Source organism: Balaenoptera ricei, chromosome 13, assembly GCF_028023285.1.
Source record: "Balaenoptera ricei isolate mBalRic1 chromosome 13, mBalRic1.hap2, whole genome shotgun sequence".
In the NCBI taxonomy this organism is placed as follows: Eukaryota; Metazoa; Chordata; class Mammalia; order Artiodactyla; family Balaenopteridae; genus Balaenoptera; species Balaenoptera ricei.
The window spans coordinates 50,627,328-50,646,086 of record NC_082651.1 but is presented as its reverse complement, the minus strand read 5'-3'; the positions used below and the strand labels follow the sequence as shown (position 1 = coordinate 50,646,086).

The 18,759-nt window shown below is 37.4% G+C and overlaps 1 protein-coding gene across 7 annotated transcripts in view; it reads right to left on the bottom strand.

Annotated features, from left to right (window-relative positions):
- USP34 (ubiquitin specific peptidase 34) overlaps positions 1–18,759 on the bottom strand; it is a 236,701-nt gene that overhangs the window by 151,928 nt on the left and 66,014 nt on the right. For all 7 annotated transcript variants that reach the window (XM_059943258.1, XM_059943263.1, XM_059943264.1 and 4 more), the window contains exons 6-10: positions 18,172–18,239; positions 13,642–13,834; positions 12,471–12,532; positions 2,600–2,681; positions 2,420–2,512 (exon numbers count right to left, since the gene is read on the bottom strand). In XM_059943258.1, the coding sequence (XP_059799241.1) occupies positions 2,420–2,512; positions 2,600–2,681; positions 12,471–12,532; positions 13,642–13,834; positions 18,172–18,239 (498 nt within the window). The remainder of the gene's footprint in view (positions 1–2,419; positions 2,513–2,599; positions 2,682–12,470; positions 12,533–13,641; positions 13,835–18,171; positions 18,240–18,759) is intronic.

Here is an 18,759-nt window from a genome sequence, read left to right as displayed (position 1 = left end):
CAGTATGGTACTGGCACAAAAAGAGAAATAAAGATCAATGGAACAGGATAGAAAGCCCAGAGATAAAGCCATGCACGTATGATAACCTTACCTTTGTTAAAGGAGGCAAGACTATACAATGGAGAAAAGACAGCCTCTTCAGTAAGTGGTGGTGGGAAAGCTGGGCAGCTACATGTAAAAGAATGAAATCAGAACACTCCCTAACACTGTATACAAAATTAAACTCAAAATGGATTAAAGACCTAAATGTAAGTCCAGAAACTATAAAACTCCTAGAGGAAAACATAGGCAGAACACTCTATGACATAAATCACAGCAAGATCCTTTTTGACCCACCTCCTAGAGAAAGGGAAATAAAAACAAAAATAAACAAATGAGACCTAATGAAACTTAAAAGCTTTTGCACAGCAAAGGAAAACATAAACAAGACGAAAAGACAACCCTCAGAATGGGAGAAAATATTTGCAAACGAAGCAACTGACAAAGGATTAATCTCCAAAATATATAAACAGTTCATGCAGCTTAATATCAAAAAAACAACCCAATCCAAAAATGGGCAAAAGACCTAAACAGACATTTCTCCAAAGAAGATATACAGATTGCCAACAAACACATGAAAGGATGCTCAACATCACTAATCATTAGAGAAATGCAAATCAAAACTACAATGAGGTATCACCTCACACCGGTCAGAATGGCCACCATCAAAAAATCTACAAACAATAAATGCTGGAAAGGGTGTGGAGAAAAGGGAACCCTCTTCCACTGTTGGTGGGAAGGTAAATTGATATAGCCACTATGGAGAACAGTATGGAGGTTCCTTAAAAAACTAAAAATAGAACTACCATACGACCCAGCAATCCCACTATTGGGCATATACCCTGAGAAAAACATAATTCAAAAAGAGTCATGTACCACAATGCTCACTGCAGCTCTATTTACAATAGCCAGGACATGGAAACAACCTAAGTGTCCACTGACAGATGAATGGATAAAGATGTGGCACATATATACAATGGAATATTACACTCACCCTTAAAAAGAAACAAAATTGAGTTATTTGTAGAGAGTTGGATGGACCTGGAGTGTGTCATACAGAGTGAAGTAAGGCAGAACGAGAAAAACAAGTACCATATGCTAACACATATGTATGGAATCTATAAAAAAAAAAAATGTTTCTCACGAACCTAGGGGAAGGACAGGAATAAAGACGCAGACGTAGAGAATGGACTTGAGGACACGGGGAAGGGGTAAGGGTAAGCTGGGACGAAGTGAGACAGCACTGACATATATACACTACCAAATATAAAATAGATAGGTAGTGGGAAGCAGCTGCATCGCACAGGGAGATCAGCTCGGTGCTTTGTGACCACCTAGAGGGATGGGATAGGGAGGGTGGGAGGGAGACGCAAGAGGAAGGGGATATGGGGATATATATATACATATAGCTGATTCACTTTGTTATTCAGCATAAACTAACACAATGTTGTAAAGCAATTATACTCCAATAAAGATGTTAAAAAAAAGTTTATTGAGGAGAATAAGGCGAAAGTGGCACTATCACGCCATTAGCTACCACAAGTAAACCACATGTAAGCTTTAACCTGACAATACTACTTATAAGTAGGAATTTATCCTACATAATAGTTTTGCATATGGCTTAGCTGACTATTGTAAGTTACTTATTGTAGCATTGTTTATAATAAAAAGGATTGGAAAAAATAGTGCCTATGAACAGGAACTGGTTAAATAAATTATGGTTCATGCATATAATGAAACACTATGCAGTCCTAAAAAAGAAAAAAAAGTGTTTTATATATTGATATGGAATAATTATCTCCAGGATAAACTGTTAGTGAAAAAAAGCCAAATCCGTTTAGTATGATACATCTGTGAAAAAGAGGACAGGGAAAGAGAAATGTTTACAATTGGCAATTTATATAGAAAATCTATGATGCACCTGAGAGGTCAGGAACTGCATGCACGGGAGACATAGGTAGGAGGGGGAAAATGTATAGCATATCCTTTTGTATCTACTTTTTGAAATTTGAACCATATGGATATGTGCCTATTCAAAAAATTAAAGAAGAAAATAGTATAATAGAAAAGAAACATATGAATATAATGTTCAGGACAGAAGCATTGATTGTATAAGTTAAAATAATAGGAAAATGTCTCTTAATAAACCAAGAACTTCTAACTGACTGACTCTCATTTCCTTCGATTGTACCAGTAGTATAGTAAGATAAGACATGGACTCTGAAGCCAGATTTCATAGATTTGATCCCCAACTTTTCCCATGGCGTGGTTTCTTTAGTGACAAAATGAGGATAATAATAGAACGTACCTTACAGGGGAGTAAAGAACTTAGAACGGAACGTATAATAAAGAAGCACTTATGTTAAGCTGTTGATATTACCTGTGCTGCAGCCCAAATGCAGTCAATATGCTGAGTACTCAGTCGCCCTTCCGCTGCCAAAAAATTCAAAATCACTTGGCACTGTTTGATGATCTGGAAAAGAAAAACTTATTACAGTTAATTTTTAAAAGCATTCTTCTCTCTTAATAGAGCAGATAAGTCACATATTAGTCCACAAACCTCAATATGTAAATTTGGTCCAAATATATGCTCTACCACATTGTTGCTTATAAGCCAGTCTGCAAGTTCTTTTGCAATGGACCTAAAGTCAAATAATAAAAATAGTTAATACATTTAAAAAAATATTAGTATCATTCTTTCCCATGTCTAAAAGCAGACTCAGGTGAAAATCTAAAACTGTTCACATACCAATTATAAAGAAGTGATTATATACAATTAACTGTTAATAGTACTATGAAGAATAACTGAAACAGAAATACAAAAAATGGTAATACTACCTTAATTTATAAACAAGCAAAAAAAAATCTGAAAAGTTAGGATAACTAACACCAGGTACACAGGTGAGAATACCAAGGGTAACACCTAAAAAGTGATGTATTTTCTTACTCAAAACCTTGCCTTCCCATTTTTAATCTCCATTGTAGGCACTGAGGCATTCAGGGAAGGTTTCCCCATATGTCCTCTATGGTAAGATAACATCAGAAAAGTAGGTTACCAAAAGGGTGGGGGAAGAAAAAAAGAAGAATCTCCAAGCCAAATGGCAAGTCTCCTTCCTGCCTGATATTAACGAAGGTTCTGCTAATGTGATCCCTAAAGTTATCAACTGACTGTTCAGAACACTTGGTTACACTTAGGAACAACTCATCCTTCATTTCAAAAAGTAAACTTTTTATTTTTGAACAGTTGTAGATTATCCTTCATTTTTTAAAAAGAGCTATCAATTCTTTCAGAGTAATAAATCACTGGCACAGAAAATTAAACGATTATGTTACCAATAAGGTAGTGTAAGTTTATCAGTTAATTTGTCTTTTACAGCTTTGAGATATGTATGAAATATAGTAAACTGAACATATTTAAAGTATATAGTTCGATGAATTTAAACTTAAAAATACATCTATGAATCCATCAGCACTGCCAAGATAACAAACACAACAACCCAAAAAGTTTCTTTATGCCCCTTTTTAATCCCTCTTTTTCTCAGCTCCCACAACCCACTGCCCAGACAACCAATGATCTGCTTTCTGTTATTACATAGTTTTCATTTTCTAGAACTTCATGTAAAAAAAATATACAGGATGTACTCTTTTATAAAATTTAGATTCTTTCACTCAGCATTAAGATTTATCCATTTTGTTTCATTTGTCATTAGCCCATTGGTTCCTTCTAGGTTTGAGCAATTATGAATAAAGTTGCTATCATCACCCGTGTGCAGGTTTTTGTGTGGACATGTTTTCAACTCCTTTGGATAAATGCCAGGGAACATGACTGCTGGATCATATGGTAAGAGTACGCTGAGTTTTTTAAGAAACTATGAAACTGTCTTCCGAAGTGGCTGTACCTTCTTGCATTCCCACCAGCGGTGAATGAGAGTTCCTGTTGCTCCACCATCCTTGTCAGCATTTGGTGTTATCAGTGTTCTGGATTTTGACCATTCCAATAGGCATGCAATGGAATCTCACCGTTGTTTTGATTTGCATTTCCCTGATGAAAGAGGAGCATCTTTGCATGTGCTCATTTGCCATCTGTATGTCTTCTTTGGTGAAGTGTCTGCTAAAGTCAGTGTATTTTTGAATCAGATTGTTCATTTTCTTACTGTTAAATTTTTAAGAGTTCTTTGTGTATTTTGGATAACAGTCCTTTAACAGATGTGTCTTTTACAAGTATTTTCCCCTGTCTATGGCTGTCTTCTCATTCTCTTGACACTGTCTTTCGCAGAGCAGAAGTTTTTAATTTTATAGAAGTCCAGCTTACCAATTCATGGATCATGGTGTTGCACTCAAAAGGTTACCACCATACCCAAGGTCATCTAGATTTTTTCCTATGTTATCTTTTAGGAGTTTTATAGTTTTGCATTCTATGTTTAGGTGTGTGGTCCATTTTGAGTTAATTTTTGTGAAGGGTGTGAGATGTGTCTAGATTTTTTTTTCCCCATGTGGTTGTCCAATTGTTTCAGCACCATTTGTTGAAAATCCTATCTCTGCTGCTTTGTACTACTGTCTTTGCTCCTTTGTCAAATATCAGCTGACTATATTTATATGGGCCTATTTCTGAGCACTGTATTCTGTTCCATTGACCTATCTGTCTGTTCTTTCACCAATACTGCACTGTCTTGATCATTGTAATTTTATAGTAACTCTTGAAGGTGGGTAATGTCGGTCCTCCAACTTTGTTTTTCCTTTCAAAACTGTGTTGGCTATTCTGGGTCTTTTGCCTCTCTATTTAAACAAATGTTAGAATCAGTTTGTCGGGATCCACAAAATAACTTACTTGGATTTTGATTGAGACTGCAATGAATCTATAGATCAAGTTGGAAAGAACTGATATCTTTACAATTTTAAGTCTTCCTATCCATAGACATGGAATATCTCTCCATTTATTTAGCTCTTCTTTGCTATCTTTCATCAGAGTTTTGTTATTTTCCTCATATAGACTTTTTCATATTGTTAGATTTATACCTAAGTATTTCATTTTTTGTGGTGCTAATGTAAATGGTATTGTATTTTAAATTTCAAATTCTACTTGTTCACTGCTGATATATAGGAAAGTGACTGACTTTTGATTATTAATTTTGTATCCTGCAATCCTGCTATAAATGCTCATTAGTTCCATGAGACTGTCAATTCTTTCATATTTTCTACATAGATGATCAAGTCATCTGTGATCAAAGACAGTTTTACTTCTGCCTTCCGAATCTATATACCTTTTATTTCCTTTTCTTGTCTTATTGCATCAGGTAGGACTTTCCAGTACAATGCTGAAAAGCAGTGGTGAGAGGGGACACCCTTTCCTTGTTCCTGACCTTAGTGGAAAAGCTTTGACCTTCACATCATTAAGTATGATGTTAGCTGTAGGACGTTTTGTAGATGTTCTTTATCATGTTGATGAAGTTCCTCTCTATGCCTAGTTTACTGAGAGTTTTTTTTATCATGAATGATAAAATTTGACCTTGTCAAAATTTTGACTTTACATTAATTGATCTTGAAATGCTGAACCAGCCTTGAATACCTGAGCTAAATCTCACTTGGTTGTGGTGTATAATTCTTTTTATACCTTGCTGGATTCAATCTGCTAATATTTTATGAGGATTTTTATATGTATGCTCATGGGAAGTACTGGTCTATCGTTCTCTTGTAATGCCTTTGTCTGGTTTTGGTATTAGGGTAATGCTGACCTCAATGAGTAAGGCTTCCCTCTGCTATCTTCTGAAAAAGACTATAGAGAATTGGTATAATTTCTTCCTTAAATATTTGGTTAAATTTACCAATGAGGGCTTCCCTGGTGGCGCAGTGGTTGAGAATCTGCCTGCCAATGCAGGGGACACAGGTTCAAGCCCTGGTCTGGGAAGATCCCACATGCCGCGGAGCAACTGGGCCCGTGAACCACAATTACTGAGCCTGCGCGCCTGGAGCCTGTGCTCCGTAACAAGAGAGGCTGCGATAGTGAGAGGCAGGCGCACCGCGATGAAGAGTGGCCTCCGCTTGCCACCACTAGAGAAAGCCCTCGCACAGAAACGAAGACCCAACACAGCCATAAATAAATAAATTAATCAATTAAAAAAAAATTTACCAATAAACCCATCTGGTCCTGATACTTTGTTTTGGAAGGTCATTAACTGTTGATTCAATTTATTTAATTGACACAGGCCCTTTCAGAGCAATTCTTTAAAAAAATTTTAAATGGCTACTACAGAAGAACAGCTAATAAAAAAAGTAGTGATAAACGGTTTCAAAATAGGATGAGCAGTGAAAAGACCGCAAATTTTTTCAGCTATGTAAATTATACACAGAAAAACTGGAAGGACTGAACAATTTCTTTTCTTGTTTATCCATAAAAGAATTATATTTAATTTTAAAATTATTCTAAAGATTTAAAAAAAGAAGCTATGAATTAGATATATGGCCTCAAAGGGTAAAACATTAAAACTACTAGTGGTATCTTTTACCTATTTCTGAGTAGCCCAACAGAAGCTATGATCCATGAATCAACTCTATGATTTTTCACATACAAAAAGACAATTCAACAAGTAAAAATAATTCTAAAAAATAAATCCCATTCTTTCAGTTTCTTGAAAAACACTGGAAGGAGACTCAGGGACTTTTGTAACAGCTGAGAACTGTAACTATAACTGAGCAAGCATAAAATTGGACGTTATCAATAACAACCATTCAGGGATCTGGAAACATGTATAAACTGGGACTCCCAGAAAGAGTAAGGGGAGCAGAAAGAAAATTTGAAGAAACTATGGTCAAACATCCCAAATTTGATGAAAAATGTTCATCTACACATCCAAGAATCACAACAAGTGCCAACTAAGATAAACACAAGGATATCAACACCCAGAGACATCATAGTCAAACTCTTAAAAGCCAAAGAGCAACAGAAAAATCTTAAAAGCAGCAAGACAAAAAGAACTAAGCACATAGAAAGGAACCACAATAAGATTCGCAGCTGACTTCTTATGAGAAACAAAGGAATAGAGCTATACTGAAGCACTGTTCCTATATTTTACTAGAATTGTTGTTAATGTGAAGTAGACAGTATTAAATTAAGATGCATATTATAACCCATAAAGCAACCACTGGCAAAATAATTTTTAAAGTATAAAAAAATGGAATTAAAATGGTATACAGTACTCCCTCTGTATCCATGGGTTCTGCATCCATAGATGCAACCAACAAAGGATCAAAAATATTTCTTCAAAAAAAATTCCAGAAAGTTCCAAAAGGCAAAACTTGAATTTGCCACATGCTTGCAACTATTTACATAACACCTACATTGTATTAGGTATTGTAAGTAATCAAGAGATGATTTAAAGTATACAGGAGGATGTGTACAGCTTATATGCAAACACTACATGACTTTATATAAGGGACTTGAGCATCTGCAGATTTCGGTATCCGCAGGTGATCCTGGAACCAATCCCCCGCATATACCAAGGGACAACTGTACTACCGTACACTGACATACTGCAAAATAAGGCAGTAAAGGAGAAATAGAAAAAAAAATTTTTTAAGGAAGACATACAAAAACCCAACAGCAAAATGGCAGGCATAAATCCAACTATATAAATAATATTAAGAGTAACTGGATTAAATACTCCTATCAAAAGGGAGAGATGGTAGGAGTGGATTTTTTTTTTTTTCAATCCAACTAAATGCTACCTCCAAGAGACATACTTTAGATCCAAAAACAAACAGGTTGAAAGTAAGAGGATGGAAAAAGATATACCATGAAAACAGTACACATAATAAAGCTGCAGTGGCTATACTAACATCAAACAAAATAGACTAAACCAAAAATTGTTTAAAGAGACAAAGAGGGACATTTTATAATGATGAAAGGATGAAATTATCAGGAACATAACAACTATAAACATATATGTACCCAACAAAATGTCCTAAAATACATGAAGCAAAAAACAACAAAACTGAAGGGAGAAAAAGAAATACAGCCAATTCTTACTACTCTTGGCAGTTATATTCTATAACGTCACTGCACTGAGTTAGCTAATACTGAACCCCTGAATATTTTTTTAAATTATTGTCACCCACTGCTTTGATGGGTAAAAAGAACATGTCATTAGCATCAAGTGCTTCCTAGAGTGGGTTCTCTTTAAAAGAATGACTCAGTGCAATAATGTGACTTGCTGCTTGCCTTTGACTGGAAGAAGACAGAGGGTTTGATTAAATGCAAATCTTATATAGTAACTTTAGGTACACAATTTGTTCTACAATCCGTTTGTAGAACTCCTTTAAAGAAAGATGTTTCACAAAGCTAAGATTTGTTTTGAAGTTCCCACTTCAGTCAGAACAATGCAAGGGAGGCTCTTCCCTTTATGTAAAAATGCCATCACAGATAGACCACCAACATCCTTCCCCCTACCCCGTTCCCTCTGAAAAAAGAGACGTGGCTCTCATTTGGGTATTACAATGATCTCTCAATGTTGCTTTCTTTTACTTGATCCTCTTTTTCTAAAAACTCTTTATAACTGAGGTACAACTGACATATAACATTATATTAGTTTCAAGTGTACAACATAATGATTCAATATTTGTATATATTGCTAAATGATCACCACAGTAAGTCTAGTTAACACCCATCATCATATATAGTTAGAAAAAAAAATTTTTCCCTTGGGATGAGGGCTTTTAAGATCTACTCTCCTAGCAACTTTCAAATATGCAATACTATATTATTAACTATAGCCACCATGCTATACATTACTATCCTCATGACTTATTTATTTCATAACTAGAAATTTGTACCTTTTGACCTCCTTCACCTGTTTTGCCCTCCTCTGACCTCCACGCCTCTGAAACTACCAATCTATTCTCTGTGTCTATAAGCTTAGGGTTTTGGGGGGTTTTTTTCTTTTTTCTTTTTTTTTTAAACATCTTTATTGGAGTATAATTGCTTTACAATGTTGTGTTAGTTTCTGCTGTATAACAAAGTGAATCAGCTATATGTATACATATATCCCCATATCCCCTCCCTCTTGCGTCTCCCTCCCACCCTCCCTATCCCACCCCTCTAGGTGGTCACAAAGCACCGAGCTGATCTCAGCGTTTTTGTTTTTAAAGTCCGTATATAAATGAGATCATATGATGTCTTTCTCTGACTTATTTCACTTAGTATAATGCACTCAAGGTCCATCCATGTTACCATAAATGGCAAGATTTCATTCTTTTTTATGGCTGAATAGAATTCCATTGTATATAATATTTCACCATAGATTTGAAAGGACAAAAAAACAAATAATACAGTCAACTCTTGTTACTCATGGCAGCTGAGTTCTACAAAATTATGCACTAAATTAACTCATGTTGAACCCTTGAATCTTAAATCCTAAAAATAACTTATCAGATTCTATTTTCTCTATTTTACAAAAGAGAAAATGAGCTTCAGAAGTGTGTTGAGGTGACTTTACTGAGGCTGTCCCAATACCATGTGCTAGACTTGGGATTCATATCCCTTCAACCAGCCCACAGCCAGAGCTTCTTGCACTATACTGCACTGCCTCCTACCACTTCCTTCCTCTGGTCATTTCTGTACCAGCGCTAAAACAACGCAGAGTATCACCTTGTATGACTTCAGTTGGAAACGTGCACGTTGGCGGACTCATTTTTTACTGCTCTGTGCATTTCCGCAAATGACTGTGAGGGCACCAAAAGTACTGATTTGGGGGTTACAAATAAATTGCAGCAAATAGGCAAATTCATAAAAACAAAATCCACAAATGAGGATAAACTGAAGTTGGAGACTTCAATGCCCTACTTTTGATAATGGAATAGAACAAGCGTAGGTAAAAAATCAACAAGGATACAGAAGACAAACAATATTACAAACTCATTAGACCTAAAAGACATCTACTGAACACTCCATACAACAACAGCTGAATAAACAGTCTTAAGCACATATGAATATTCTGTGGTACAGATCATATTCTAATCCATAAAACAAGACAAATAACCCAACTAAAAGCTAGGCAAAAAGTGAACAAACAATTCAGTGAAGAAGAAACAGAATGGCAAATAACCATATAAAAAGATGTTCAACATCCTTAGTAATTAGGCAAATGTAAATTAAAACCATAATGAAATGCCACTTTATACCCACTATAATGGCTATAAACAAAAAGATAAAAACAAGTGCTGACAAGACTGGGGGAAAAACTGGAACCCTCATACATTGCTAGTGGGAATATAAAATAATACAGAAATGTTGGAAAACATTTTGACAGTTTCTTTAAAAGTTAAACATAAAATGACCTTACAAACCAGTGATCGCACTCCTACGTATCTACCAAGAGAAATGAAAACATATGTCCACAAAAAGACTTGTACACAAATGTTTAAAGCAGCATTATTCATACTAATCAAAAAGTAGAAACATTCAAAATATCCATCAACTTTGGTAAAAGGATAAACAAAATGTGATATAGCTACATAATGTAATACTATTCAGCAATAAAAAGGAACAAAGTACTGATTCACACCACAACATGAATGAACCTCAAGAAAAACAGTATAAGTGAAGGGTGGCAATGGAAAAAAACACTGTCATATGATTCCATTTATAGGAAATGCCCAAAAAGGGCAAATCTATAGAGACAAAGAAGATTAGTGGGGCTGGGGATAAGAATGAGGATTGAAGGAATTCCCTGGCGGTCCAGCAGTTAAGACAGAGCTTCCACTGCAGGGGGCACGGGTTTGATCCCTGGGCAGGGAATTAAGATGCCACGTGCCACACGGTGCGGCCCTGGGTGGGGGGTGGTGGGGAGAATGGGGATTGACTACAAATGGGCAAAAGGGACCTTTCTGAAGTGACGTAAATGTTCTGGAATTGTGCTGTGATGACAGTTGCACAACTGTGTAAATTTACTAAAATTCATTATAAAAACAGGTTTTATGATATGTATCTATATCTTAATAAAACTGCTTAAAAAGAGAGACCCAATTCACAGGCTTCAACAATATTTATCACTTTTTGTATTTGCTCCAATCTTTTCACACTGTACAGGACCCTTCTCTTCCCAACTTTAACTGTCCTACCCACTATTCCCCAAAACTTTTACTCTCCTCCCTCTTAAGCATATCTTTAGTATGTATAAACCTTACACATTTTTGAATGGAATTCATTCTTTTCTCTATCCACAGCAACACAGAGACCTAACCTGGACATGTGGGGTTACTACACTGGTGATTCCAGGATTTTTTTTTTTTTTTGTCTTTTTGCAGGGATAGGGAGTGATTACTGCATTGGCAATTTTAAGATTCTCCTAGAGGCAGTCTGAAGGGGTGGGAGGGTGGGTACTGAGGGGTCAAATGGGAAATCCAGAGCTGTAGTTTTATATACATTGGATATAATCTATATAATATCTTGACTGTGTGAAATAGCACTCCTAGTATGACCAAGAATTTATAATGCTACCAAGAATTTATAATGCATATTAGCATACTACCAATTCTAGGGCACACATTTTAAGGGACCACTGACAAAGAATGCTGCCAAAAGTGAATGACTTGTCTGGTGATAAATCTAAAAACCATAATATGTGAGGGAAAAAGCAGAGACATAGTCTCTGGTTTCCAAATTCATGAAGGGCTGGGTTCAACTGAGATTAGCTCCATAGAGCAAAACTAAGATCAATGCATAAAAGTTACAGTAAAGCAAAAATATGACTCATTCATATAATTACAAATTTTCTAACACCTTAAGACTATGCAACTCTGGGGAATTCCCTGGTGGTCCAGTGGTTAAGATTCCACACTTTCACTGCCGAGGGCACGGGTTTGATCCCTGGTCAGAGAACTAAGATCCTGCAAGCCGCACAGCGGCACAGCAAAAACAAACAAACAAAAAACTATGTAACCCTGTTCAAGCAGAAAATATTACTACCAAGATTTAAAAAATGATTTCTATACTGGATGGACAACTAAATGGAATAAATATTGGAAAAAATAAGTATTTCTAAGTACTTTAAAAAGCCCTAAGCTGTAAAAACTACTTCTTTTCATACATGAGCATCATGAACTTGGTTTATTTCCCCAAAAAATGTGTTAAATGAGATCCTTTCCTGCATCAAGTGTGGTTTCTGAAAACTATCTGTACCATATTCTTTACTATTAAATTCTCCTGTATAAATAGTCTCCCTTTGCATTTTGTGAAAAATAACACTATATGTTTTTTTAAAAAGAGAAGAATTGCAATATATTCCTCTGAAAGCTTGTTAAAGACTGTACAGATGAAGCTACAAGGCAAAGAATTTCTAGTAAACACTTCAAATCTAATAAAGTCAATTACATTTACCACATAAACAGCTACACATTAAAATAGTGTACTTACGCATAAATTTAATGCTCCTACTTACGTTTCTGTGTCTGATACCAATGATTCATTATTGCACACATCATTGAAAGTGTGAAGTTGATTCTATAAATAGAGAAAAGAAATTAAAGACTTTTTCCAAAATTATTTTTGCATATGTTAGCAACTGCCAACACAGTTTGATATATGTAGATCATAATCAATAACCAGATCAAAAGTATAAAATATAAGATAGGTAATCAGATACACATATATACTTCCCAATTAGTCTGGCTATTTCCTTTATCATTTTTAAACACTAATTCATTCCACAAGTAATACTTAGGCTTTATTCCACTAAGAATGCTAGAGAAAAAGCTGAACAAGGGAAAGACACAAAAATCTAATGCAAGGCAGCAAGTAATATGTCATTACAAACCGAATTTCAGGAAAGGCTTCCAGACATACATTTTTAAGATTTGATTTGGGAAACTGTCATTAAGTGTTTTCAACACTTACAAAGTCCAATACATGGTAAAATCTAGGTCACAAAATTCAATACATGGGTACAATCTAGCTACTTCAGAATAACTACACTACAAAAACAGGCCCCAAATGTAAAGGAGTAAACCTAATGCAGACCTTGGTAAACCAGAGAAAATATATCCATTCTAAAGAATTCAGCTAACTACTTAGTTCTAGCAAATTGTTGTCATGCAAGAAGACAGACCCAAGGACACTAGGTCTTTCTCCCCACCCCACCCCTCCAGGAGAAGCCAATAATATGTATTTCTCCCTATTTAAAACAGTACTTGCTACTGTGCAAACCAAACATTTCTGTTAGTCAAATTTGGTCTATGGCCCAATAATCTGTGGCTGCTGCCTGGAAAATTAATTAACTACTTATAATCTCCAACTATTTTTCTCTCTGAAAACACTGCTTTCTAAATGCAAAAAACTGAACAGTTTAAAAAAAATAAAAAGTGAAGGAAATCAAAAAGACCTAAGGTATAAAACCTTCTAAATCTAAGCCTCAGTCTCCTCATATTTAAAATAGAGAAAAAGAGAACATATAGAAATTATTTGTACGGGTCACACAAAGTAATGCATGTAAAGTACTTAGCACAATGCCTAGCATGGCATAAGTGGCTCCAGAAATACTAGGTATTATGATAATGATGATAGTCTGAGAGGACAAACAAAAAATTACCAAAAATAAAGCAAATACAGCTTACCGTTATCTGACTTAATCCAGCCAACCTCATAGTCAAAGTAGGTGACATAAAGTACTTAAATGCAAGATCTAGGCTTTCTTTATCAAAGCATAACGTCGTGTCCAATGGTTCTTTCACTGTGCTCCACATTAAGTCAGCCATGTTGCGAGCCGCACTCTGTCTTAACTCCTGATCAGAGAGCTTGCATAAATACCTGAAATGATTCAGAAATACAACGTACACAAAAACTTGCAAACTATTTCTGAAGACCACTCAATAATTCAATAATATTCCTTTGCTCCATACCTCCAAACTGTTTAGTACAGTAGAACCTGGAATCCTGGGATTAATATTCCCAATTTAAACTATTTCTAAGTAATGCTTCAAGGATTGTGACCTGTGGCAATGTGTCCTTTGCTGAGAGCCCAACATGAATCAGGAACTGCAAAGCCTAACACAACGTGTAAGGAAGGAAGGAAGGAAGGGAGGGAGGGGAAAGCAGGGAAGGAGAGGAAGGGAGGGAGGGAGGAAGAGGGAGGGAGAAAGGGAGGGAGGAACTGCATAGAGCCAAGTCATTTAACATCGGATTCTGCACCTGCACCTCCAGTAAAACTTTACTATTCTCTAGTACCTGTCATGTATACAGCTCCTGTTTTAGTAAATTTCAGTTGATTTCATATAAATAGTACATCTACTCCCCAACACAGCCAAAATTCTTCAAAATGTGTACATTTTAAACATCATTCTTTTTTGGCTTTCAAAAATCACAAACCACTGGTTTTCCTCTCAGGCCCCACCTATTCTATTTGGTTGGTTCCTCCTCCTGTACCCAACCTTTCAACAGTATTGCTCCTCAGGGCTTGTAATGGATTGCAGAAAGGCCCCAAATTCCTCCCATCACTTTATACAGTAGTCTTTGCAATGTGACTTTACCACTCTTCCCATCAAAGGTGTCATTTATTCCTCTACTTCCTTGCATCTGAGCTTTGCCATGAAGGTTCCTTTGCCCAGTGGGGTATTAAGAGATGTAACATAAGCAGAAGCTTAAAAAGCCTTTGAGCTTGCCCTCTCTTGCTGGGAACTCTTCCACCACTGAGAAAAGGACTCAGGATAGCCTGCTGGATGAGAGAGCCAGCTAATGCCCCAACTGACATCCAGCCAACTGCCAAGATACATATGAGCACCCTTCACCACTCAAGACCAATCAGCCTGCCAACCAGAGGACAAATGACTGAGGTTATCTATCACAGAGCACCCAGGTCCAGCCAAGTCAGCCCAGATCAGAAAAGCTAGCCAACCAGAGAACTGTGACAAATAATAAATGGCTGTTATTTTAAGCTACTAGTTTTGGGTGTTTTCTCACACAGCAAAAGCAAACTGATATAGCACTCCATCCTAGATTCACTTCTTTTGTTTTAATTTAGGCCGTGCCAGGTCTTAGTTGCGGCACGCGGGATCTTTGTTGCAGCATGTGGACTCAGTTGCGGCATGCAAACTCTTAGTTGCGGCATGCATGTGGGGTCTAGTTCCCTGACCAGGGATCGAACCTGGGCCCCCTGCATTGGGAGCATGGAGTCTTACCCGCTGGACCACCAAGGAAGTCCCCTCGATTCACTTCTATTCTCTTTCTACATTCTCTCCCCAGATGACCTCATTTATTCCCATGAGGTTTTTTAAAAATTTTATTTATTTACTTTTGGCTGTGATGGGTCTTCATTGCTGCCCTCGGGCTTTCTCTAGTTGTGGCGAGTGGGGGCTACTCTTCTTTGCGGTGCGAGGGCTTCTCATTGCGGTGGCTTCTCTTGTTGCAGAGCACGGGCCCTAGGCATGCGGGCTTCAGTAGTTGCAGCACATGGGCTCAGTAGTTGCGGCACACAGGCTTAGCTGCTCCACGGCATGTGGGATCTTCCCAGACCAGGGCTTGAACCCGTGTCCCCTACGTTGGCAGGTGGATTCTTTCTTTTTTTTAATTTTATTTATTTATTTATCTATTCATTTATGGCTGTGTTGGGTCTTCGCCTCCCTGTGAGGGCTTTCTCTCTAGTTGTGGCAAGTGGGGGCCACTCTTCATCGCGGTGCACAGGCCTCTCACTATCGCGGCCTCTCTTGTTGCGGAGCACAGGCTCCAGACGCGCAGGCTCAGTAATTCTGGCTCATGGGCCCAATTGCTCCGCAGCATGTGGCATCCTCCCAGACCAGGGATCGAACCCATGTCCCCTGCATTGGCAGGCAGACTCTCAACCACTGCGCCACCAAGGAAGCCCTGGCAGGTGGATTCTTAACCACTGTGCCACCAGGTAAGTCCTATTCCCATGGTTTTTAAGTGCTACCTTTATGCTAACAACTCCTAAATTAACGTTGTTGTTCTAAGTTACAGGCTTATATTCCCAATTTCCCAGTGCCACTTAAATGTCCCATAGGCATCTGAAAATTACGTCTTTAAATTCTCCCAGTCTTTCACATCTGTTAATGATACTCACAGCAAAAAGAGAAATCAAAGGGAGGGCAGCTAAGCGTCTTCCACTATGCTACCCCTTTCCTTAAACTCCACAATCACCAACCTTATTGATTTCATTTTTAACTATATCCAGTCAATTTTCAAATCACCATAAACAATCCTTGTACAAGTAACCATCACTTCTTTCCAGGACTACTCCATTAACTTTTCAATTGGTCTCCTAGCTTCTCCTCCAACACTCCTGTAATTTATGAGCCACTTAAAGGCCAAAGTGATCTTTTAAAAACCATCATGAGGACTTCCCTGGTGGCGCAGTGGTTAAGAATATGCCTGCCGGGCTTCCCTGGTGGCGCAGTGGTTGAGAATCTGCCTGCCAATGCAGGGGACACGGGTTCGAGCCCTGGTCTGGGAGGATCCCACATGCCGCGGAGCAACTAGGCCCGTGAGCCACAACTGCTGAGCCTGTGCATCTGGAGCCTGTGCTCCACAATGAGAGGCCACGATAGTGAGAGGCCCGCGCATCGCGATGAAGAGTGGCCCCCACTTGCCGCAACTAGAGAAAGCCCTCGCACAGAAACGAAGACCCAACACGGCCATAAATAAATAAATAAATAAAATTACAAAAAAAAAGGAATGCTATCTTTAAAAAAAAAAAAAAAAAAAAGAATATGCTTGCCAATGCAGGGGACACGGGTTCGAGCCCTAGTCCGGGAAGATCCCACATGCCACGCAGCAACTTAACCCGTGTGCCACAACTACTGAGCATGCGCTCTAGAGCCCGCGTGCCACAACTACTGAAGCCTGTTCACCTAGAGCCCACGCTCTGCAACAAGAGAAGCCACCACAATGAGAAGCCCGCGCACCGCAACAAGGAGTAGCCCCCACTCGCCACAACTAGAGAAAGCCCACGTGGAGCAACAAAGACCCAACGCAGCCAAAAATAAAGAAAGAAAGAAAGAAAGAAATTTTTTTAAAAAGAGATTACAAATTAAGCAGCTTAAAATATTTTTTAAAAAAAGCGTCGTCATGATTCATCTACTTAAAACCCTTCAATAGATCCCACTGCTAAAATTAAATCCAAGCTCCTTAAAATGGCTTGAAGGTCCTGAATAATCTGCCCCTGTTTATATCCAACCTCCTATCATAATCTTACCTCCTTACACACTATGCTCCACCAGTCTACTTCTAGTTTTTTAATATGTCATATTCTTTCCAACTTCAAAGCCTATGCCCTTATGTTCCTTCTACCTGAAATATGTCCTTCTACTTATCATCTGATTAGCAGATTCATGTTCCTCAGATGTCACCTTTCAGAAAGGCCTCATATTCTCTATCACCTTATCTTTACTTGCATAGAATTCATCACTGTCTGATTCTTTTCCTGATACTTTCTCCAACAACCTGAACAGTAACTGGAAAATAGCAGGCACTCAAATCTTTGCAAATGAATAAAAATTATAAAGAACTCATAAATATTATCAAGAAATACAATCTTAGAACTCCAACAGTTTACACTCTAAGCCTAATCAATATGATAATATCTCTATCCTCGTCTTAGGTTTCCTTCTTAGGTTGGGACTTACAGAACTCAAATATCACCCTTTCCCCAATGAGACCTTCTCTATACCATAGATATAATTGTGACCCGCCCTCTAGAACTCTCAACCCACCCTTGCTGCTATTTTTCTCTGTCATACTCATGACTTTCTGATGAACTGTATCATTTACTTATTGTGCACACAGACTGCACAAAAGCAGAAATATTTTCTTCTCTGCTGTATCTCCAGTGCCTACAACATAATACTTAGTATACATCTGTTGACTGAATAAATATAGTGGAATATCATGCAACCACTGTTAATCTGTTTAATTCTTTATACTCACATAAAAAAAATTCCAACATAAATTGCTTAAAAGTAAACATTAAATATAAACCTACATAGGTGCATTAAAAAATACATCAAATTGTCAAAAATTTTCTCTGGAGGATGTGAATACAAAGGACTTTCAAACAATATAATTCTGTACTATGTTATGAATAGTTTAAACATTACTACGCTGATAACCAGGGGGGAAAGATTTTATAAACTTACCTGATAACATATGTCCTAAAAGGGATAATGTGCTGCATGACAGCAGGGATATGTAGCCATATTCTAATCTATAAAGAAACATAAAAATGATATTAATGATTAATGAATATGTGAAATACATATGTCTTTAATTAGAAATACGACTGCACACATATCAGGTAAGTAATTTAACCTATAAACATTTCTAATCCATATACCTAAAATCAATCTGAAGAATTACTATCAGTTTCTTCCTGAAAAGGGAGAACCATCTATCCAAGTAACATCTTACTACCTGCTACTCTATACCTCTTTGTATGGTAGCAACCCAAATACTATAGAACTAAATTAATTTTTTTTTTTTTTTAAGGGATAGTTAGGGAGTTTGGAATTGACAGGTACACATGGCTATATTTATTTATTTATTTATGTTTGGCTGTGTTGGGTCTTCGTTTCTGTGCGAGGGCTTTCTCTAGTTGCGGCGAGCAGGGGCCACTCTTCACTGTGGTGCGCGGGCCTCTCACTGTTGCGGCCTCTCTTGTTGCGGAGCACAAGCTCCAGACGCGCAGCCTCAGTAGTTGTGGCTCACGGGCCTAGTTGCTCCACGGT